Source organism: Cajanus cajan, chromosome 8, assembly GCF_000230855.2.
Source record: "Cajanus cajan strain Asha chromosome 8, NIPB_CcT2T_4, whole genome shotgun sequence".
Classification (NCBI taxonomy): domain Eukaryota; kingdom Viridiplantae; phylum Streptophyta; class Magnoliopsida; order Fabales; family Fabaceae; genus Cajanus; species Cajanus cajan.
This window is the reverse complement of record NC_138524.1, coordinates 48,358,078-48,383,077: the sequence shown is the minus strand read 5'-3', so window position 1 is coordinate 48,383,077 and position 25,000 is coordinate 48,358,078. Positions and strand designations below refer to the sequence as shown.

Below are 25,000 nucleotides of genomic sequence, written 5' to 3'. Positions count from 1 at the left end.
TTATTAATAAGGATAAGTCAATTCATATTTATTAAATTTTAAATTCTTAGTTTGGATAAGAAAATTTAATTTACACAATAGGAATAATTGATTTTAAATAAATAAATAAATATTCAAATTTTAAAATTAAATTTTATAAAGTAGTCAATTTTTAAATATTTAATATCTTTTAAAAAAAATTAGATAATATTTAATATTTTTGTAAAAAAGTTGAATGTTCAATAATTAAAAAAAAAACTATTGATATTTTTAATATGAGAGAGCAAAAAGGAGAATAAAAAAGAAAAAATATGAAGAGTTTCAAATTCTTAATTCAAAATTCTTACTTTGTTGGGAGGGAGAATTTGAAATTCTAATATTTTAAAGAATTTAAACAAGATAATTTACCCTTGAAAGTATTTAAAATTCCTTAAAAAAATGAATTACCATCTTAAATTCTCTCATTCAAACACACTACACCCCCTTAATTTTAAATGTTAGAATACTTTAATTTCATATTTTCTATTTCACTTTTTATTTACATTTGAATGTTATTTACTCTTTTAATAACATTTTTTTATTTGAATTTTGGGATGAAATAATGCATTTTGTGTTTTTTAAAAAAATATTTTTTCCTTCTTTTTTTAAGAAAACATATTTATCCAAATCAAACCAACTCATTGTTAATTGATTTAGTTTGGTTCCAATCTTAAGTTTTTTTCATCTTCTGATAAATCTAATCGAAACGAACTTAACAAAATTGATTCATTCTAATATTAATTTATTCCAAATTTAAACCAAACCAGTTCATCAAAACCCCTTTACAAGTCCCACTCAGCTAGATTCAATATATGCGCAGTGACTTTGGTTTGCTTGAATTTATATATGTTTCCCTTATTCATAGTGTTTTTCAGTTTCAAGATTTCAGAAAGATCTTATGATGTATTGCCAATTCATAGCTAACATACATGGATTGAAATTTGTAAGCTTATATTCAAGTGTACCTTATTGACAATTTCAATTGTAATGCAGAATCTACTAGTACAAAAGTGTATATATCCATGAACCTTGGTATTTTCTTCCTACGTATATTATTGTCCCGATTGTTGCAAATTGCAGGATTTGGGCATGGTTAGTGATCCTAGGCTCCTAACGATGTTCCAACCTACTTGGTCCTCCCCAAATTAACTGAATTATCTTTGCTTCTACCTAATAATTTACAAAAGGCAGGTGCTATAACAAAACAACCTAGTGCCCCATTTACAAGTCCCACATCGGACAGTTCATGAAATAACTTGGTCTTTATAAATCTCTCACAAACTCCACTGAATGCCGAGTTAAGTAGCGCTAACTTGTTACCTAAGTGGGGGCATTAAAGTGATGGAACAACATACAACATTGCTGTCTTGAGCCAGTTAGTGCATTATGTTGGTAGCTTGTGTGTGAAGGGTAGGGTCACTAATAATGGTTATGAGTGACTCGAAAGAGAAACCAGAGCGCACTATGTGGAGCTGGAATATTGCCTCACAGAGCAAGGAGGAAAGTTGTTCTTTCTTGCTCACACTGCCTTGACAGAGCAGTGGGTGCCTACAGACTCTGGGAGTATTGAGAAATCCTCTGCACACTTGTGGAAGGCATCGGCTACTGCACTTTCAAGTGTTCAGGATCTTATGCTTGAACCATCATCTTTTTATATAAGCTTGTTATAGGTTTTGTCAGCGTTGAGGACTGCAAGAAATAGTATCAATCTTCTAGATAGCATGTTACATTGGGATGTCGTGCCTCCACCTACTTTCATTGGTCTTGTTTTCACATTGCAGTAGAGAAGGTACAATTATGCAAAAGATACAAAGCAAGAATAGAAATTGATGAAGGATAGCTCTTTTTGGGGTTGAGAGACATTGTATGATTTTGCACCTCCTTTTAAATGATCCAAGTGAAAAACCAAAAACAATAGGCAAAATTACATGCCTAATCTTCTTCACTATTCTTTACCTGTTACTTATGTCTAAAAATAAGCTATGACAAAAATAAGATGAGAGTTGAACTAGGGTACTTAAGGGAAGCATGCCTCTTGATTCTTAGAGTGGAGGACACAATCTGAGGCTGGTTTCACAGAGTAGCGAACACCTCTCACTCCCAACAACTCAAGATTTTATCATTTGTTAGTGTTTGGTGCTGCAATGTTGCTCTTGAATAGTATTATTGTTATAGAAGATTGTCTTCTAAGATAACTAAAGTTTAGTTGTTATATAGATAAATAATTTCTGCGGTACATTGAAATGAACAAGTCTTGCCTCCGGTTTGATTTCAGTTCCTTGTTTTTGACGTACCATGCTTATGATTCATATACATAAAATAGATGTATGAATAACTTTTCTGAAGTAATATGAAGGTCACATGCACAACATATAAAATAAGTGGCTAAGTAACATATAGTGTTTAGATATATATATTTATTGCTATTTGTAGGGAAATCAATGCAATTGTCCTTTTTAGCAAGAGGAATTTCTTAAATATGTTAAACCTCACGTTGAAGTTTGAAGGAGCAGCTGAACCATAATCGTTTGAAACAGCATTAGAATTGTTAAACCATTATAAAATGAATCAGTGCGTCCATAAATACTGGTATTTTCTTCAACATATCATCTCAATTATATGGAAGTTGCAAGATGCAGACATGGTTAGTCATTAAGATCATAGCAATGCTGCAAGCTACCTGATCCTCCGCACATCAGTCGAACGAGTCGCCGATGCAACAAAGGAAACGGTGTTACAGTAAAAGAACCGGGTCAGGGCATTTTGAAGGCCCACATTTGACAGGTCAGCAAATACTCGAGTGTTTATAAGGCTCTGACGAACTTGATGAGTCGCCGAGCTAGGCAGTGCTAGCTTGTGACCCGAGCGGGGGCAATAAGATGATGGAACAAGCACTATTGGGCAGACTAGGTGGAGCATTAACAACTATATAATATTATCATGTCTCATGAGTGCACTTCAATGTATAGGCCTTCCGCTCCTGGCTTCATACACAGACCAAAGTAACTTTCTTGGCTATGCTGCCTTATCAGAGCAGCGGTGCATACACCCCGAAATGGAGCGGAACAAAATGCTATTACCATGGGGTCCATAATTAATGAATAGTGCTTGGACCATTACCTTTTCATCTTTTGTTTTTGTTCCGGCCAAAGGGTGGACTAGGGTTTCTTCCTAGGTCAAGCCTCAAAGTCAGAGCATTCAAAAGTGTAATCTGTCGTCTCAACCCTAGGGTTTTGGGTTTTGTAGTTTCTTGTTCATGGGCCTTACGGGCCCCGGGAATGTAGGGATTTCCTTAGCCGTTATGATCTGGGAGATATTTGGTGAATGAGAGTGGGACCTTGCCCTGGCTATCGGGTAGCTCCTACATGGGGAAATCGTATCGGTCCCTGACCGACCAGACCCATACTGGGGTCCAGTCGGGTATGGGCCGAGTGGCCCTTCTTAAGTTAGTGTAGTCGGAACTCGACCGACTGGGCGTACGTAGCGCAGCCAATCGGATAACGGCCGAGTGCCTCTTTAGAGAGAAGGAGGAGTCGGCTCATGCTAGGGTCAGCCTACCCCGTGTAAAGGATGTCGGTCGGTTCCCGACCTCGACCGTACACTAGCCCTCCAGCCTTGAGCCTATAAGGTGGAAGGGCTTAGTTAACAGGGGGTCGGCTTATGTGTAGCCGATCTGCCTTGCGCAGAGAGCCTAGGTCTGATTCTGACCGGGACGGTCCACTTGCCTTCCAGCCCTAAGCCTATAAGGCGAGAGGGCTTAAGACCTAGCCCCTACGATTCATATCGGAAATAAACCGAGGCATCTCACAGGTTTGTTTTCTGAAGGGTGGGCCTACTCGGTTCTCAGCCGAGATCAAACTGACCGAGCTCAAATGTGGGATCAGAGTGTCTGTAGGGAATATAAGTCGGACTCAGACCTGGACGGTCCACTTGCCTTCCAGCCCTAAGCCTATAAGGTGAGATGGCTTAAGACCTAGCCCCTACGATTCATGTCGTAAATAGACCGAGACACATCATGAGTTTATCTTCCAGAGCGAGGCGACTCAAGCCTGATAAGGGACGTCTCTTCACATTACCCACGAAGGGACAAACATTTATTGCAAAGTTGGCGCTGCAGGGTGCTAATAATGGTGTTGCCACGTGGAGGTGAAAGCTATTAAAGTTTAACGGTGTGGGGCCCCCCAGGGTCAGGGGTTGCATTGTCTCATGCGCGTTGTGACCCTCAGTTTCCACCCTTCACGCGCGCGTCGTGACTCTTGAGTGTTACCCCTCACGCGCGCCCTTTGAACCCTATAAATATGGGTCACTTGGTAACATTTTTGACTTCGTTTTTTGCCTCTTGCTTCGCGCGTCATCTTCTCCGGCGGTTGTTCTTGCCTTCTCGTGGTCCACGGTGGTGCACGATGGTTCTGTGGTTGTTTCTGTGAGTAGAGAAGTTGGTGTAAGGGCCTTTAGGTACGCGTATTTATTTTATCCCTTTGGGGGTTTCTTCTTCTAAAAACTCAACCCTTTAGAGTCTTCTGTTAGGTAAAGATTGTTATAATGGCCGCCATAAGTTATGAGGAAATGTATAAGTGGGCTAAAAATGACGTCTTAAAATGTGAATCTTCCATAAGTCCTTGGGCCGCCATGGATAGTTTTTGTAGGGATCATGTAGTGTGTAGTGAAGGTGAAAATGTCCTTGTTTGTGAACCATGTGTAGATAGGGAGCCAGTGTGCGTTGGTTCTGCCTCCGTTGAACGTTTTACATTTTGCTATACAACCTTTATTTCCAAGCTTAAGATTAGATGGCCCCTGACCGACTGTGAAAGGGGAGTACTCCGAGAGTTAAATGTAGCCCTGACTCAGTTGCATCCAAACAGTTGGGCATTCGTTGTGGGTTTGAAATTTTATGCTTAGGACTCGGGATATTACCGACTTCAAGCAAATTTCTTTACTTTTTTGAGAGTCGGATAACCAAACGCAGTAGTTGGGTGTCGGTGAGTGGGGTCATAGGTCGAGGCTTATTGTCCCTATTTCAGTCATCGTATAAAGACTTCAAGAGAGTTTACTTCCAGATTCGTTGTACCCCGGGCAACGAACATATACTTGAGGGATATCCATTGTATTGGTGTGAAAAACTGACATCTTGTGGAGGGCTAGGTGTTGATTCTCTATCGAAAACCGACCGAGAGGACGTTAAAAAACTTGAGGACTTGAAAGTTATTTTCAACACAACGAAACTTCTAGATTTAGAAAATAGGCCTACTGAATTGAAAACTTATATAGGTACTTAATATTTTTTGACGATTGTTTATATTGTTTATTGTGACTTAATCGGTCTTGCCTGTAATGTTTTTTGTTGTTCTTACCATAGAGAAAATGGCAAGCATGAGCAACCGAGAATTGGCAAAACTATGGAAGCAGCAGAAAGCTTCCCAGGATGCTGGGGTGGGCGAATCGGCTACCGAGAAGGGGGTGGAGACCGAGAGGCCCGTGGCTGTGGCGAGAGGCGTTGGTGAGTCTTCACATAAGCGTCGGTGAGAGACCAAAAAGGTCATCTCTGTGGTAAACTTGGAGACACTGGTAGCCACCGAGGTGGATAAGGGTGATACTGAGGTCCAATCGGCTGAGAGGACTCTGAGTGCCTGCCTCGGCGATAACTGGGATCCAGTGGATCATGGCACCGAGCGCAGCGGTGTCGCGTCATTTTGGGACGAGAAGTTCAATCACTCCGCGCATATCTGCAGCACTGACTTGCTCGATGGAGATAAAGGGGACTTGGAGAAAATGAGCTCATTCACCATCGCCAAGGGGATCAAGTCCTTGACTAATCGTCTGTCTCACTTGTTAACGAGGATAAGATCCGTGGGTTGGTGCGGGAGACTAAGTTACAGGGGAAAAAGATTTTGTCCCTTTAGGAGAGCTTGGTTAAAAGCAAAGCCGATTTCAAGTGGGTGTCAAATGAGCGAGACAATTTACTTGAAAGTCGGCATGGCTTTGATGAGGAGAGGAAGACTTGGGCTTCCGAGAAGTCGACCCTTGAGAATGACTTGGCCTTGGCGAAGTCGGAGGTTGAGAAGTTGCAGGTTGATCTCCAAGCTGTCAAAATGGATTCGTTGAAAAAGTTTATGCAGGGTTTCGATGCTGCCACAGGTCAAGTGAAGTTTCTCCATGCTGATATCGACCTTGGAAGTCTTGGCTACTTCAAGGAAGTTGTGGACGGCGAGCTCGTGGATCCTCCGGAAGACGATTGATCTTTTACTTTAAAATCTTGTGTTTGTTTTTGTGTTTTTGTGTTCTTGGCTTTTTTGCATTACCCTTGTAAACCGGACAACAATGTTTTGATATGAAGTATGTTTTTTTCGTTTGATATTGTGTGCAATTAGAGTTAGAATGTATATTCCATGTTTAAAACTTAGGCACTCGCCAAAATGCAGTCTAAGAAATGTGATAAAATTTGCTAAGTTAAAAATCAAAATTGACGAATGAATCGCCTAAACGCCGACTAAAAAATGTGATAAAATTTTTTTTAGGTTAAAAAGGAAAGTGACGGATGAGTCGCCTAAATGCCGATTTGAAAAGTGAGATGGAATTTTTTCTAAGTTAAAATGAAATTAATACATAGGATCGGCTAAATGCCGACTCAAAAAAGAGAAAATTTTCTGTTAAAAAGAAGTGACGAATGAATCGCCTAAATGCCGATTTGGAAAGTGAGATGGAAATTTTTCTAAGTTAAAATGAAATTAATACATAGGATCGGCTAAATGCCGACTCAAAAAAGAGAAAATTCTCTGTTAAAAAGAAGTGACGAATGAATCGCCTAAATGCCGATTTGGAAAGTGAGATGGAAATTTTTCTAAGTTAAAATGAAATTAATACATAGGATCGGCTAAATGCCGACTCAAAAAAGAGAAAATTTTCTGTTAAAAAGAAGTGACGAATGAATCGCCTAAATGCCGATTTGGAAAGTGAGATGGAAATTTTTCTAAGTTAAAATGAAATTAATACATAGGATCGGCTAAATGCCGACTCAAAAAAGAGAAAATTTTCTGTTAAAAAGAAGTGACGAATGAATCGCCTAAATGCCGATTTGGAAAGTGAGATGGAAATTTTTCTAATATGAAATCAATACACAGGATCGGCTAAATGCCGACGCCGATTTCATGGGAAGATCGAAATTAAAAGCCACTGGGATGACTAGTCGCCCAAAAACCGATTGGAACAAAGAAACAAAATTTTTCTACGTTTAAAAATTGAGGATTGGCTTAACTAGTCGCCCAGATACCGATTGAACCAAAGTGACAAGTTTAGGGTTTATCAGAATTAAATTTTTCAGGGCCAGATCTCCCAATTTCCAAGTCAGAGATAAGCGGAAAAATTTCTAAGTTAAAATGAATTTGATACATAGGATCAATTGAAGGTTGGCTTACCACAATTAAATTTTTCAGGGCCAAATCGCCCAATTTCCGAGTCAGTGATAAGCGGAAAAATTTCTAAGTTAAAATGAAATTGATACATAGGATCAATTGAAGGTTGGCTTACCACAATTAAATTTTTCAAGGCCAGATCGCCCAATTTCCGAGTCAGTGATAAGCAGAAAAATTTCTAAGTTAAAATGAAATTGATACATAGGATCAATTGAAGGTTGGCTTACCACAATTAAATTTTTCAGGGCCAGATCGCCCAATTTCCGAGTCAGTGATAAGCGGAAAAATTTCTAATGAGCTGGGTGAAAAATCGCCCCTTTACCGATTTAAATTAGTGGTAAACCTGTTGGAAGTTGGTGCCTTGGTCTAAACAATCATCCAAATCCCGAATTAAATAATGAATGAAAATTCTTCCCAGTTGACAATAAAAATTTAACTAAGGGGAATCATCTTTTACCCGACTTGTCTGTCCTTGATCGTCAAAAATTCGACTTTAAGGATGAATAAAGTTTATCAAGTTAAAATTCAACCTCAATCACGTGAAGGGGTCGTCCAAAATCCGACTCCTGCGTCTCGAATTGCCAAAATTCCTACTTTAATTTATCAGATGAAAATTCAACCGTAATTATATGAAGGAGTCGTCTAAAATCCGACTCATGCGTCTTGAATCGCCGTAATTCTGACTACGAAAAGGTGAATGAATGTATCGAGTTAAAAATCATGAGTCAAGTTAAAAATCAACTTCCAACGTGAGTTTTGTCTTCGAGTTATTTATACTCGCCCAGTCGGACTTTTGCCGATCAATCACGAGTATTGTCTTCGAGTTATTTATACTCGCCCAGTCGGACTTTTGCCGATCAATCACGAGTTTGTCTTCGAGTTATTTACACTCGCCCAGTAGGACTTTTGCCAATCAATCACGAGTTTGTCTTCGAGTTATTTATACTCGCCCAGTCGGACTTTTGCCGATCAATCACGAGTTTGTCATCGAGTTATTTATACTCGCCCAGTCGGACTTTTGCCGATCAATCACGAGTTTGTCTTCGAGTAATTTATACTCGCCCATTCGTAATTTTTCCGATCAATCACGAGTTTGTCTTCGAGTTTTTTATACTCGCCCAGTCAGACTTTTGTCGATCAATCACGAGTTTGTCTTCGAGTTATTTATACTCGCGCAGTCGGACTTTTTCCGATCATTCACGAGTTTGTCTTCGAGTTATTTATACTCGCCCAGTCAGACTTTTGCCAATCAATCACGAGTTTGTCTTCGAGTTATTTATACTCGCCCAGTCGGGCTTTTGCCGATCAATCACGAGTTTGTCTTCGAGTTATTTATACTCGCCCAGCCGGACTTTTGCAGATCAATCACGAGTTTGTTGCCTTTAAAATAATACATGTTAGAAATCATAGAAGAAATCAATATGAGATGATATTTATTAGAATTGAGAAATTATTAGCTTGTGGTGCCTCGTTAAAAATCTTCTCAGTAAAAACCCCTCTCATTTTTACGGGGAAAAAATACTGAGTTAGGAAAAGAGTGCACCTAATACAAATGGAAAGGGAGGCTAGCTATAATAGAAGCGTAAGTTTGCAACGTTCCAAGTTCTCGGTATCATCCCTCCATCCAAGGTCCTCAGTCGGTAAGCTCCTTTGCCGACCACATCGTCAATTTTATAAGGGCCGACCCATTTAGGTGACAACTTGTTCCTCATCTGAGTTAGCTGAGCACGCTTCAAAACGAGGTCTCCTACAACAAAATCTCTTGGAATGACCTTTGTATTGTACTTGAAAGCTGCTCTTCTCTGGGCTGCTACTTGATTTATCCTTGCTCTCTCTCTTATTTCTGTGATCAAATCCAAATCAACTCGTCTTCCCTGGTCGGATTCCTCCTCAGAAAAAGCTGTAATACATACTGAGGGTTTTGTGATTTCAATCAGGATCATGGCGTCTGTTCCGTACACTAGATTGAAAGGAGTGTCTTGAGTCAACGAATGAACAATTGTGTGATATGACCGTAGCACTTGGGGAAACTCCTCCACCCACGAAGCGCCTGAGTCCTGGACGCGCTTTTTCAAACCCGAGAGTATAACCTTGTTGGCCGACTCCGCTTGGCCATTAGATTGGGGATGTTCGACGGAGGTGAACGTCATTCGGATGCCGATCCCTCGACAGAATACGCGGACTTTCCCGCTCGCGAATTGAGTCCCGTTGTCTGATACGAGGACTTGGGGAATGCCATATCTGCATACTACATTCTTCCATAGAAATGTCCTTACCTTCTCCGCCGAGATAGTTGCTACAGTGATGGAATAACACTAAGACTAAGAAGACCAAGAGGTGATATATTGAAGGAGGCAAGAGGAATGTTCTTCCCACCTTGGACGTCCATCATCAACCCCTTGGTGGAAGGAGTCCATCATACAGGCTCTGCTTTAATCCATTTGCTCAAGTAGTCTACAGCCACTATCAAGAATTTCAACTGTCTCACCGCGATCGGAAATGGGCCGAGAATGTCAATACCCCACTTGTTGAACGGCTAAGGAGATAAGATCGAGTGGAGTCGTTCAACTGGGGAGTGGTGTAAAGTTGCGTGCCTTTGACACCCATCACACTTTTGAACCCAACTGACACAGTCGTTTCTCAGAGTCGGCCAAAAGTAGCATGCCCTCGCAACTTTGTATACTAATGCTCGTCCTCTGATATGGCTTCCACACATGCCGCCATGCATCTCAAAAGGCGACTGCTGAAACCCCTTCGATATAATCTCTCATTGATGACCACAAATCTGGCTGACTCCCTTTGTATCAATGATGCCTCCCTTTTATCCTCTGGCAACTCTCCCCTTGTCAGGTACGCAATATACGGTCCCATCCACGAATCAAGTTCTTCTTGGATGAAAAGAACACTCCCCTGTGGAGTGTTGATACTTGGCTGAGTTAAAGTTTCTTGGATAACCGACTGAGTGGCTCCTGGCTTCTTTGTGCTTGCGAGCTTGGAGAGTAGATCGGCCCGCGAATTTTGCTCTCGTGGTACGTGGTTAAGTGTGAACTCTCAGAAATTTTCCGATTGGAGTTTGACCTTTTCCAAGTACTTGGCCAATTGAGGATCCTTTGCTTGGAAGGTTCCAGCAACTTGTCCGGTGATCAACTGGGAGTCGCTTCTAGCTGACAAGCTCGTCGCCCCCATCTCCTTTGCCAAACTCATCCCTGCTAACAACGCCTTGTACTCGGCTTGGTTGTTGCTTGCCCAGAACTCAAATCGTAATGACTGCTCTAGTAGTATTCCCCCCGGGCCTTCTAAGACAATTCCAGCTCCACTTCCTTCTAGATTCGAGGCACCGTCCACTGATAAAATCCATTGGGTTTCTCCGACTGTGCCCTCCTCAACTGGAGGGGTCAACTCCATCAGGAAGTCGGCTAATGCTTGAGCTTTGATTGCTCCTCTCGGATCATACTTGATGGAGAATTCTGATAGCTCGACCGACCACTTCATCATTCTACCTACCAGATCGGGTTTCTGCAGGACTTGGCGAATCGGATGGTCAGTTCGGATTACCACCTCGTAGCTCTGAAAATAGTGCCTCAGCTTCCTTGCGGTAACTAGTATTGCGAGGGCTAGCTTTTAAATCTTCTGGTACCTTGTCTCTGCTCCCTGTCAGACCCTGCTCATGAAATAAATAGGAACTTGTGAACCTTCCTGTTCTTGTACAAGAACCGAACTAACTGCTCGATCGGATGTCGATATGTAAACCAACAAAGGGAGGTTCAGTCGTGGTTTTGTCAGAATCAGCAGCGATGCCAGTGATCTCTTGAGTTCTGTGAAATCTTCTTCACACTAGGTCGTCCAAGCGAAACGATCATTCTTCTTCAAACATTGGAAAAGCGGTAACGCCTTATCAGCTGTCCTAGACAGAAAATGAGACAGCAAAGCCATTCTTCCCGTAAGTTGCTAGACTTCATTCACCGTGGATGGACTCCTCATGTTGATGATAGCCGAGCACTTGTCAGGGTTTGCTTCAATGCCACAATGAGTTAGTAGGAAACCGAGAAATTTTCCTGCTTGGACCCTGAAAGAGCACTTTTCGGGATTCAATTTGAGCTGGTACTTGCCGATAATGTCGATTAACTCCTGCAAGTCGTCGAAATGCCGACTGACGCTTTCTGACTTCACCACCATGTCTTCCACATAAGCTTCCACATTCTGACCTAGTTGATTGTCACCACCTGCCGAAACGGACCTTGGCATTTGCGACGATGGTCGGACTCTTTTTAATGTTTTGGAAAATGATGGATTGTTAGAACGACTTATTCTCAAACTGAGACCTTGTCGAACTAACAATTTTATTAAATGATTCACCAATCCATGTTAATCTCAAGCGAGACCCTCCATGGATTAGTGGTTTTCGCAAAGTAGTAGGGTTCTTGGAGTCACCACCAATGTTTTACTCAAAACATTGGAAAAAGGGATAAGGCAATTGATTTCACAAATCAACTTTGGCCATTACAACCAGAGTCGGGTAAGGGAGTCGGTTACGTGTGAGGAAGGTGTTAGCACCCCACAACGCCCCTTTCGGGTTCCCTATGACGGATTATTTCATAAATAACAGTGTAAAATTACTAAATTACTCCTATTTATTATAAACGGCTATGAATAAGATATCTACATGATGAATAAATTAAACATGCGATGCAACAATCAGAAAGCAGTAAAAAGAAGGATTTTGAAGAAGAAACCTTTGAAGCGTGCTTTTATATATTCAAATGTTAGGAGGCTTTTTGGCGCTCCCTCCCACTACACGCTCGCTCGCTCCTTCCCTAAAAATTAATCTTTACTATGGAAATCAAAAAGATTTCCCTTCGACTAGTTCGAATTCTCAAGCTAAATGCTCAGAACTCAAGAACTTCGTCGGATCGGCTCTCGGAGAGAATTCTAGGGCAGAACACTGCTCAAAAACCCCAGAATACTCAAGGAGAGAGTCCAAGAAGTGTGGAAAAGTGTGGAATGACGTCCAAATGACGTCTTATTTATAGGGGTGAGGCGCAGTACGGCCTCTGACATCAATACGGCCCGTACTGAGGATTTGAACTACAGTACGGCCGTATTGAATTCAGTACGGCCGTACTGAAGTTTCAAAAACTTCAGTACGGCCGTATTGGTTTCAGTACGGCCGCACTGAAGTTCAAAAACTTCAGTACGGCCGTATTGGTTTCAGTACGGCCGTATTGTAGTTCAAAATGTGCAGTACGGCCGTACTGAACTCCAAGGAGGCCGTATTAAGCTCCAATCTTCCCACTCCCTTATTTTTAGCTACTCTAAGACCTCTAAACCTACAGATAGTCATCCTATGGTCTTCCAGGAGTCCTTCTGGCTGACTTTCCTTCGATCTTTGAGAGTCTTCGAGTCTTATTTCCGACCCGGACAATTTTAGGGGTCTACAGCTGCCCCCCCTTTACTTAGTCGGACGGCCTTTTGGTGTACCGGCTGACAAGTAAAGGAGTTGACCCAATTTTCCGGGTGATGTGCCATCCTTCTGACTTGTAGCGTCTTCCGGTGGAAAATTGTTGAGTAGCCTCTCCAGGTTGAGTATTAGTCGTCGCCTCTCCAGGCTCATGCATACCTCAGTGTTTCTGACAACCTCGGTAGCTGAGTACCGCCTCTCCAGGCCCTACCTCTCAACATTCGGCAGTTGAGTATCGCCTCTCCAGGCCCTGCCTCTCAACATGAGGCAGTTGAGTATCGCCTCTCCAGGCCCTGACTCTCAACATGAGGCAGTTGAGTTTGCCCTCTCCAGGGTCTGCCTCTCAACATGAGGTAGTTGAGTATCGCCTCTCGAGGCCCTGCCTCTCAACATGAGGCAGTTGAGTTTGCCCTCTCCAGGGTTTTGCCTCTCAACATGGGCAGCTGAGTTTGCCCTCTCCAGGGTTTTGCCTCTCAACATGGGCAGCTGAGTTTACCCTCTCCAGGGTTTTGCCTCTCAACATGGGCAGCTGAGTTTACCCTCTCCAGGGTTTTGAGATAAGTTTGTCTCCACAGTCCACAATGCTGCTTCGACGGTTTGTTTTTCTGATTTTGTGCCGCTGAGGGCTGGATAACGCAGGGATCCGTCTAGGGGATGTGCAGTCATTCATAGGTTTTTGTGCCCCAACTTGCATTGCTTAGTTGGTACCCATGGGGAATTTCTGACTCCTTGGGGTGTAGACACAGATGCTCTCTCTCTGAGTTGAGCGATGCCTTATGTTTGGCTGACGTCCTTTTGACGTAAGTGGAGTATCCCGGTTATCCTTATTCGGGTGTCTCTTTTGATTTTCTGATTTTTGTAGCCTCTGTGTAGGCTATTATCCGCTGGGGGATTCTGTCATTCAAATCTTGACTGACCTCTTCTGTTAGGCAAATCATCTTGATGTTCGGTGTTTGGCTGGATGCCGAATTCCGCTTGGGGAATATTTATTGATATATTTTTTTATTTTTCTCCTTTTGTAGGGGTGCCTCTGAGTAGGCGAATGATCTTGATGTTCAGTGTTCGGCTGAGTGCCGGATTCCGCTTGGGGAATGGTTATTGATCTTTTTGATTTTTTCTCTTTTTGAAAGGGTGCCTCTGAGTAGGCGAATGGGGATTGAGGATCTTATGTATCCCAGAGTATTATTTAGAAAGCCTCTTCAGGCTTAGCTTCACTCGTCGCTCGAGTTGGAAAGCTATCTTCCACTGAGGAAGTCTGAGTCCTTTGACTCGGATATTTCGTTTGGATGATCATTGCTTCCATTGGGGGATCTTACTGATCTTGCTTTGATAGCTTTCACTGGGGAATTTGGTCCGAGCGTGGAAGCTGAGATATATCTGGGGAGTATTATTTCGGCAAGCCTCTCCAGGCTCAATTATTCTGAGAGAGTATTATTTCGGCAAGCCTCTCCAGGCTCAATTATTCTGAGAGAGTATTATTTCGGCAAGTCTCTCCTGGCTCAGTTATTCTGAGAGAGTATTATTTCGGCAAGCCTCTCCAGGCTCAGTTATTCTGAGAGAGTATTATTTCGGCAAGCCTCTCCAGGCTCAATTATTCTGTATGATGTGATTGATTTTCTGAATTTTCGCCTTTTTTGTCATTTTTTGACTTTTTCTGTATTTTTGCCTTTTTTGTCAATTTGCGGCTTTTTCTGTTGACCGTTGCCATACACAAGCAATTTTTCCTATTTTTCTATTTTATGCAATTGCCTCATGAAGAGGTCTTTGAAAATTTCTTTGTGGCTAGTACGGCCATATCCATTTCAGTACGCCCGTATTGAGTTGAAAATTTGTTCATAACCCTATTTTTAGTACGGGTGTACTGAACATGATACGGGCGCATTTGTTTTTCTGAAGTTTGATTTTTTTTTTTTTGAATAAATAGAGAATAAGCGATCTTCCATTACACCTATCATCTGTATGCATGTATGCGGTATGATGCACCTAATTCTATTTGATTCATTTTTCAAAAGAATTAACCGATGCGTTTCTCTGTTTGGATTTTGCCATTCCTCTAGACGGGCTGTGCGTTGTCGATTTCTGTAACCGAGGAATGATGTGTGTTATATTGAGATGGGCGTCATCAACCCAGTGATCCTTCTCCTCCTTTAGAAGACGTGTCAACCCTCCTATTGACCACTATATCTCCATGTTTCCACTAGATTATCCTAAAATCGTTTGGGACAAGAGAGAAAAGAAGGGAAAGATATTTTTTGTTCTGAAGTTTGTGTTTTAGAGGGGATTTATTTTTTCAAAAATGGTTTTTGTAAGAATGGTTGGCCAAGGTAGGCTTATGTGTTTAGGTTTGTTTGTTTAAACACTTATGAAGTTAATAAAATCTTGTTTATTGACGTTGTGATTTTGACAACTTAGATAGCTTCCCTTGAACCTTTCTTTTGAATTCGGTTCATGGTACCATCATGGATTTCTTTTTTTTTTTTTTTTTTTTTTATTGTCCTTATTTTTGCCTAAAACACCCTTTTGTGGCGTCTTAGCGGACTTTTGTTTTTGTTCATTTTTGCAACCCTAACTTTTGCCTAGGTCACCCTTTCGTGGGATTCCTAACGGGTCTTTTGCTCTTATTTTTGCGCAGCCCCCTTTTTGGGTTTCCTGCCGAGCTTTTTGTTTTTAGGATTTCTTTTTTTATCCATGATGGCACTTGTCGAGGCCAAGGAAAGGTGCTCCAAGTTGTCACACACTTCCACATAAAAATGATGCGGGTTTATTGTTATTAAGACGATTTTAACCTCATTTATGCTTATTCAAACAGGGTTAAAATAATGTGGTCTAGAGATTTATTGTAAGCAAGAAGAGAAACAGTAAGAAATAATAAAGAATGATTTTATTATAATCATAATGGAAACATGTGCCCTATCGAGGCTCGGGGGTCGGGCTGTCCCCGAGGAGTAATCTCTAATAGTCATCAGGTCTATACATCCCTATCGGAAGGAGAAGAACACTTGATGACGACGACCGGCCTTAACGCTTGTGAACCGGCCTTCCTAAAGATCTGGCTTAAAGAACGTCGAGAAGGATCTTTGTTCCTCTTCGTCCTTTGATCTTTATTAGGGTTGTATCCTAACCCTTGTTTCCCCGGATTATCCTTAATAATGGGTAGCTTGGGAATTCCTTGGGAATCCTTGCCAAGTCCTTGTCCAGGCAAGTATCCGTTCTTGGTGAGCATGGAGGCTACCTTCTTCATTTCTCGGGGAAACGTTTCAACATTGGAAATTTCCAATGCTTGGAAGGCGGTTTCTAGAGCTTCCTCCGCTGCATCCACGTAAGGTATGGCAGATGGCTTGCTGATGAGTATGTCATCTTCAGCTTGTACAGTCACCAGCTTGTCACCCACAATGAATTTGACTTTCTGGTGGAGCGTAGAAGGAACAGCTTTTGCATCATGAATCCAAGGTCGGCCGAGGAGACAGCTGTATGCGGGAGTAATGTCCATCACTTGGAATTCGACATTAAAGATAGTGGGTCCAATTTGGATTGGAAGATTGATTTCCCCCACCACTTCTCTTTTAGAACCGTCGAAGGCTCGAACGATCATGTTGCTCGGGCGCATTTGGACTCCCTTGATTGCTACTTGATCAAGCGTTCTTTTGGGAATCACATTCAAGGAAGATCCGTTGTCTACCAAGACTTTTGCGATGTGATACTCCTTGCACTTTACAGAGATGTGCAAGGGCTTGTTGTGATTTGGTCCCTCGGCGGGGATCTCTTCATCGGTGAAAGTGAGGTGATCATTAGCCGTGATGTGACTAACAATCCCCTCAAACTTGTCTTGGGAGATGGTATGCGACACATATGCCTCGTTCAAAACTTTCAACAGAGCTTGCCGATGCGGTTCGGAGCTTAGGATCAACGACAACGGCGTAATCTTTGCTGGCGTCCTATGAAGTTGATCCACGATGAAGTACTCGCTCTGTCGGATATATTTTAACAGCTCATCAGTCTCCTCCTCGGATTCTTTATTTTCCTCGATTTTTTCTTCTTTTTCTTTCCTTTTATTCTTGGGAGCTTTGTCATGAAGATCTTTGGGAGTGTAGATCCTGCCACTCCTAGTCATGCCCCCAAGTCCAGCGATGTTAGAGATATCGCTGTCGGCAGAAGAATGGATGTCGTATATCCATGGCACAGCCTTATTTGATTCGTAGGGAAAAGGTCTTGGAGCAGTGATCCTTAACGGTGTTGGACCTTCCCCTTTGTTTGTCTTGATTACCAACAACGGAGTTGACGTGTGTTCGCTTGGCACGGTTGTTGGCTTACACTTGATAACGAACGGCGTGCGATCCATTCTTTGAACATACGCATCGATTAATTCTTTCTTTTTATTAATGTTTATTAATGATTTATTGGGAGGGATGTATGAAATGCAAACCTAGATCCCTCCATGATCTTTGATAAGAATGCATGACATGAGATGATGACGTTGAATATGCATGCATTGTGTTTATTCAACTAAGCATTATCATGTTTTTAGGATGTCCCTAAGATGATGCATGATATTGCTTGGTTTGGATAAATAACCCTTTTTTCTTTTTTCGGGTATTTTGTTTTGTATATTTTTTTATTTTTTATTTTTTTGGGTGAAGAGGGAAACTACCTATATGAATGTGATGAAGGTAGATGTTAACACCATGTAATGGAAGATTCTTATTTCCATTTATTCTTATTTTTCAAAAGGGAATGTTGTATGTTTAAAGAATGCAATGTATGCTCAAACAATGTCACATAAACAATGCACAAACAATTTCACTCATCCACGAACAGTCACGAGCGAATCACGAGGTAGGGGTATCCTGCAGAAAAGTGCATATTCAAGGTGGTTCTAACTGTTCTCACCGGTCTGAGGCCCCCAAGGTGCCCCCATTATAGGGACCCAATTCCTCTCGTCGTAAGCCGATGGAAAGTTCCAACGCACTGTCGGACTTGAGTTCATGGTTATCACCTTGAGTGATGTTTTCCGACAACGGTCTACGGGCACCTATAGACCCATTCGACAACCGGCCGTACTAACATCCACTCCCTATGGCTTTCCACTCATGCCCCCGGGTATAGAGGGAACTGTTGTGTGCAAAGGTTTGTGTGCAGTTTTTATTTCAAACAATTGCAAAAATTTAAACATTCAACAGTTATTAAAAGCCAAATAGATAAACATGTTATCATACAAGTGAGGGGTAATAAAGTAATTTTAAACTATTATTTTGAAAAGAATCCATCACTAAATGGGATTGACTCTCGAGGCTTCCCCAGTGGAGTCGCCATCTGTCGCCACCCGCCGAAACGGACCTTGGCATTCGCGACGATGGTCGGACTCTTTTTAATGTTTTGGAAAATGATGGATTGTTAGAACGACTTATTCTCAAACTGAGACCTTGTCGAACTAACAATTTTATTAAATGATTCACCAATCCATGTTAATCTCAAGCGAGACCCTCCATGGATTAGTGGTTTTCGCAAAGTAGTAGGGTTCTTGGAGTCGCCACCAATGTTTTACTCAAAACATTGGAAAAAGGGATAAGGCAATTGATTTCACAAATCAACTTTGGCCATTACAACCAGAGTCGGGTAAGGGAGTCGGTTACGTGTGAGGAAGGTGTTAGCACCCCACAACGCCCCTTTCGGGTTCCCTATGACGGATTATTTCATAAATAACAGTGTAAAATTACTAAATTACTCCTATTTATTATAAACGGCTATGAATAAGATATCTACATGATGAATAAATTAAACATGCGATGCAACAATCAGAAAGCAGTAAAAAGAAGGATTTTGAAGAAGAAACCTTTGAAGCGTGCTTTTATATATTCAAATGTTAGGAGGCTTTTTGGCGCTCCCTCCCACTACACGCTCGCTCGCTCCTTCCCTAAAAATTAATCTTTACTATGGAAATCAAAAAGATTTCCCTTCGACTAGTTCGAATTCTCAAGCTAAATGCTCAGAACTCAAGAACTTCGTCGGATCGGCTCTCGGAGAGAATTCTAGGGCAGAACACTGCTCAAAAACCCCAGAATACTCAAGGAGAGAGTCCAAGAAGTGTGGAAAAGTGTGGAATGACGTCCAAATGACGTCTTATTTATAGGGGTGAGGCGCAGTACGGCCTCTGACATCAATACGGCCCGTACTGAGGATTTGAACTACAGTACGACCGTATTGAATTCAGTACGGCCGTACTGAAGTTTCAAAAACTTCAGTACGGCCGTATTGGTTTCAGTACGGCCGCACTGAAGTTCAAAAACTTCAGTACGGCCGTATTGGTTTCAGTACGGCCGTATTGTAGTTCAAAATGTGCAGTACGGCCGTACTGAACTTCAAGGAGGCCGTATTAAGCTCCAATCTTCCCACTCCCTTATTTTTAGCTACTCTAAGACCTCTAAACCTACAGATAGTCATCCTATGGTCTTCCAGGAGTCCTTCTGGCTGACTTTCCTTCGATCTTTGAGAGTCTTCGAGTCTTATTTCCGACCCGGACAATTTTAGGGGTCTACATTGATTCACAAGGACCTTGTCCATCAGTCGCTGATAAGTCGCCCCTGCGTTTTTTAGACCGAACGACATAACCTTGTAGCAGAAATTGGCTTGATCTGCTATGAAGGCTATCTTGTCCTCCTCCACTGGATGCATTCGGATTTGGTTGTATCCCGAGTAAGCATCCATAAAGCTCAGCAACTCGTATCCCGACGCTCCATCCACCAGGCAGTCTATGTTTGGCAACGGGTATGAGTCTTTTGGGCAGGCCTTATTCAGGTCGCTGAAATCCGTACACATTCTCCATTTCCCGCTACTCTTGCGCACCATGACTACATTCGCCAACCAGGTTGGATACTGGATTTCTCGGACATGCCCTGCCATTACCAACTTTTGCGTCTCTTCTGCGATAGCCCTTCGTTTCTCCTCGCCGAACTTCCTTCTCTTCTGGATCACCGCCTTCGCACTAGGGTCTATGGCAAGTTTGTGGCACAAGAAATCTGGATCAATGCCAGGCATGTCGCTGGAATGCCACGCAAATGTCGACACATTATCTTTTAGAACCCTTACCAACCTTTCCTCGTCCTCGGGAGTTAAAGAGGTACCTATCTTTACGTTTCTCCCTTCCATTACCTCCACTTCCTTGACATCCTCCACGGGGGCGGGTCGGTGATCAAACTGACCCATTCTGGGGTCCAGTTCGACGGAATGGATGTGCTTCTCAGCTGGAGCGGTATATAATCGCCTTCTTGCCTTCAAACTATCCTCGTAACATTTTCGGGCGACCTCTTGATCTACTTTGAGGGCCCCGACATCCCCATTTGGCAATGGGTATTTCACCTTCAGATGTGAAGTTGACACTATGGCTCCCAGTTTGTTCAGTGTAGGTCGGCCGATAAGTATATTGTAGGACGACTGAGCATTCACCACTAAATATCGGATAGTTACTATTTTCATCTACGATCCCTGTCCGAAGGTTGTTTCCAAATCAGCGTACCCTCTAGCCATAACCTGGTCTCCCGCAAAACCTACTAGGGTTCCCGTGTAGGGTACTAATCGGTCGTTGGGGATCTTCATTCCCACGAAAGCTTCCCAAAAGAGGATGTCGGCCGAGCTCCCCTGGTCGACCAGGACGCGCTTCACATTATAGCCCATCATTATCGTCGAAATGACGGTAGGGTCATCCTCGTGAGGAGCTACCCCTTCATAGTCGGCGTCCGAGAAGGAAATCGTGGGTTGGGGTGGTCGGTGGATTTTCAATACGGACATGACGGAGCGGGTGTACCTTTTCCGAGCAGCCGAGGTGACCCCTCCCCTTGCAAATCCTCCTGCCACTGTGTTGAAATCCCCATGAATTGCTTGCTGATGGACCTCCGATGATTTTGCTGGAGTGTCCTTGGGGGGAGTTCTCTCTCTATGCCTATCCCTCCTTATGTCGTCCTGTACACGCCTGTGTCTCCTATCCGATGACCCTTTTTCCGGTTTCCTTGCCACAAACTTTTTTAGACGTCCTTCCTTGATCAAGCGCTCGATCTGTCTTCCAAGGACGAAACAATTTTTCGTAGAATGTCCGTGAGTCCTGTGAAACTCACACCAGTCGGTCTTGAAGGGACCCAACTGGCGCTCCGTCGCTGTTGGGAACTCGAATAATGTTGCGCTGTTGACATCATGGAGTATCTGCCTCCTAGGGACGTTGAATGGGGTAAACTTCTCTTCGTCATTGGCACGTGTCCACTCGCCCCTTGGCCGACCGCCTCGATCGGCCTGTCGGTAATTGCCCTCTTTCATATTATAGCGATCACATCGCTTATTCCAGTCTGAACGCGGTTGAAGATGTTTGTTGCCCTCCTTATTGCTACCCCCTGCCTCCTCTCAGCTTTCAGCAGCCCTCTTGTTAATTTGTCCTTCCTCCGTCTTGATGTGACTCAGGGCGAAAGCTCTCACCTCTGACATCGTTTGACAATTTGCTCTTTCCAGCGCGATGTCGAAAGCCCCAGACCTTAAGCCTTTCTGGAACGCGATGACTGCCATCCTCTCATCCAAAGATGTTATCCTCAAGGAGACCTCATTGAACCTTTGCAGAAAATCCTTCACGACTCCTCTCGTTACTGCCTGAGATCGAACAAGTCCGACGTGATCGGTGGCTTCTTCTTGTTAGCGGCAAATTGTGCCATGAAGAGTCGACTGAAGACATCGAAGTCGGTGATGGATCGGTCGGGGAGACTACTAAACCAATCAAGGGAAGCTTTTTTTAGCGTGCCCATGAACAGCTTACAGCGAACTTCCATGCTCCCGCCGCAAATCAGCATTTGTGCTCGGAAGTCCGTCAAGTGTTGACTAGGGTCCTGGGTTCCATCAAAAGGCTCGACTTGGGGTATCCGATGATCCCTGGGGATGATCTCGGCCTCTATGGCTTCCGAGAAAGGTCAAAAATCCCTAGGGACTTCCATCATGACGTCTTCCTCCACCGTCCTGGTACTGGCTACTATTCTGGCCTGTATCTCGTCTGCTCGCCTCCTGATCTCCTCGTTTTCGCGTTGAATGGCCTCCTCTCTCTCCCTGGACCGCGCATTCTCCTCCCTTAAGCCATTGATCATGGCCATCATCTCCTCCATGGTAGGGTGTTGTGAGTCGTTGTTCGATGTGCCGCCTCTCGCCATGGTAAAGTGCGGGTTCTTCTCTATGATTTGGGGCGCATGAAAGGTTTTACCGTAGCCCCACGGTGGGCGCCAAAATGTTCAGGCCAAAGGGTGGACTAAGGTTTCTTCCTAGGTCAAGCCTCAAAGCCAGAGCATTCAAAAGTGTAATCTGTCGTCTCATCCCTAGGGTTTTGGGTTTTGTAGTTTCTTGTTCATGGGCCTTACGGGCCCCGGGAATGTAGGGATTTCCTTAGTCGTTATGATCTGGGAGATATTTGGTGAATGAGAGTGGGACCTTGCCCTGGCTATCAGGTAGCTCCTACATGGGGAAATCGTATCGGTCCCTGACCGACCAGACCCATACTGGGGTCCAGTTGGGTATGGGCCGAGTGGCCCTTCTTAAGTTAGTGTAGTCGGAACTCGACCGACTGGGCGTACGTAGTGCAGCCAATCGGATAATGGCCAAGTGCCTCTTTAGAGAGAAGGAGGAGTCGGCTCATGCTAGGGTCAGCCTACCCCGTGTAAAGGACGTCGGTCGGTTCCCGACCTGGACCGTACGGTTTTATATATGAAACCGTGCATCATATCATATTTTGATATAATCTTCTTTTGGCACAACATTGCCATGTCCACGATGAGGACTACAATAGAGGATCGATCTCAATTCATTTCCATGTTAATTGATCTCACTATGGTACCTATACTGGGAGGTGGCCGACCATACCGAACACAAGGCCTGGCCGATTATAACGAACACGATGAGCACGACTACTCGAGAAGCCTCGGTTTTCGAGTGCTCGGTCAAGTTGGCCAGGCGACCAGGGTTGTATCCCGAACATATAGCGACATGGAAATAAACCAAATAATTAAGGAGGGATTAATTTACGTAATGTGCCAGTTTATCCCCTAATTTCCCGGGCCCAGTCCCTAATCACGGCCCAACAAGAATCACTATAAATAGGACCCTAATGAGGTACATAACTAACTTTCAACTACTGCATTTAATATGCCGAACACTTACTTGAGCGTTAGAGTGTCTTTGTAGGCACCCCCTCATTTCGGACTACTCGAAAAGGAACAAGAAGACCTAGACCCAAGACCAGACCCGCAACAGTAAGGATAAGTAAAGTGTGTATCCTAATACAGGAACATTTGGTGCCCACCATGGGGCCGAAGAGACGATTTCATCCCCTTTAAACTCTATCGACCGAGACCAAGACATGGTAGTCACGCGCAAAGGACCTTCAACATCGACTCAACCGATCCCTAACCCCGAGAAAAATCCTGGCATGGCCGGCCAAGAATGATACCCGTACGGAATGCCTCAAACACAACCAAAGCCTGCAACGTAACCAAACACCGCCAGAACCGCTACTGTCGCCAGAGCCCAGCCTGACCTCCACGATGACTTACGCGCATTGCGCGAGGAAATGGCAGTTATACGTAGACAGAGAGAAGTCGATGCCAAGGAATTGGCTGAACTTCGTCGATAAAATGCCGAGCTCCAGAGTTTGAACCAAACTTATGTGCCGTTGACCCCCACACTTGTGTAAGAATCAGCCTATCATGCCCCAACCGACCAGGTTACCCAAACACCGGTTACCTCGTTAGTCAGCGACAAGGCCGAAAATGCCTCTCACTCATTGAGGCACCCGTTCTCTCGAAGTATAATGGAAGCCACCCTTTTGGACCATTGGAAGAGCATGCCAATCGAGAAGTACGACGGGTCCACCGACCTCGAGGAGCACTTGAATGTTTTTCTGACACAAGTAACCCTCTCGACTCAAGATGACTCCGCCTTATGTCGGATATTTCCCACGTCATTGAAGGGAAGAGCGTTGAGCTGGTTCACGCGATTACCGAGCTCCTGCATCGACTCATTCAATGACTTGTCATCTCAGTTCACCCTACAATTCGCGACGAGCAAGCCATACAAGACGACCTGTCTAGCATTGGCGGGAGTTCGACAAGAAAAGAAAGAAAGCTTGAGAAGCTTCATAGACCGATTCAACAAAATCGCCATGGAGATCGGCGATCTCAACCCAGTCGTGGCGATGGATCGACTAAGCACTGCCCTAAGGCTGGGGCCATTTGTGAATAGCCTGTGTAAGAAACCCCCTGGTGATATGAACGATCTTCGACGCCGAGCGGAGAAGTACATGCAAATGGAGGAGTTGGTGGAGACTAGAAATTAGGCTAGGGTCGAAGAGGGATATAGCCGAAAAGACCCGGTCGAGAGCCGGTAAGGAAGGTGAATACCGACCCCCCAAATGCTCGTCCCCTAAGAGGACCACGTTACACGCCGTACACCCCCTCAATGCGAGTAGGGACAAGGTAATGGAACAGGCCCTCGCCTCCGAGATCCTCATTATGCTGAAAAGGGCGAACACTCCCCCTAGAGTAGACAAAGCCAAAACTTGCCAATTCCACCGAAATAGGGGGCACTCGACTGAAGAATGTTCAGCGCTGAAAGAAAAGCTCGAGGACCTTATTAAACAAGGACATTGAAGGAACTTTGTGACCTCTGGAGATCGCGTCACGACAGCCGACCAGTACCCGACAGGAGGCGAGAGGTCCTATCACAAAGAAGTCCGACCATCGTGGGTGGATTCACTGGAGGAGGTTCCACCTCGTCAGCAAGGAAAAGACATCTCTGGGCAGTGCAGTCTGTGAATGTCGTGGACCACCCGAGGTCCCCCCGGATGCCCCCTATAATATTTTTTGATAGGGACTTTCGAGGAATTGACCCCGTCTAGGATGACCCGATGGTGATTTCTGTTGAAGTGCACAATTGTATTGTGAAGAAGACACTGGTCGACCAAGGGAGTTCGGCGGACATCCTATATTGGAACACCTTTGTGCAAATGGGGATTCTAGAGGAGAGCCTAGAACCATATCAAGAACCCCTGGTAGGGTTCTCAGGGTAAAGGGTGATGACGAGAGGATGCATAAAATTATACACC

General features: G+C 43.7%; 2 protein-coding genes across 2 annotated transcripts; one reads left to right on the top strand and one right to left on the bottom strand.

The window, feature by feature from the left end:
- Positions 1-20,355: 20,355 nt before the first annotated feature.
- LOC145950477 (uncharacterized) lies at positions 20,356-21,186 on the bottom strand. The gene has a single exon (XM_083061567.1). It carries the CDS (start codon positions 21,184-21,186, stop codon positions 20,356-20,358), a length of 831 nt encoding a protein of 276 aa, XP_082917693.1.
- A 2,521-nt stretch (positions 21,187-23,707) lies between these two features.
- On the top strand, positions 23,708-24,232 carry LOC145950476 (uncharacterized). Its single transcript, XM_083061566.1, has one exon. The coding sequence runs from the start codon at positions 23,708-23,710 to the stop codon at positions 24,230-24,232; it is 525 nt and encodes a 174-aa protein (XP_082917692.1).
- Positions 24,233-25,000: the final 768 nt, after the last annotated feature.

Coding starts and splice junctions, on each gene's coding strand:
- LOC145950476 (XM_083061566.1), top strand. CDS start 23,708: ATGGAAGCCACCCTTTTGGACCATTGGAAGAGCATGCCAATCGAGAAG.
- LOC145950477 (XM_083061567.1), bottom strand. CDS start 21,186: ATGAAAGAGGGCAATTACCGACAGGCCGATCGAGGCGGTCGGCCAAGG.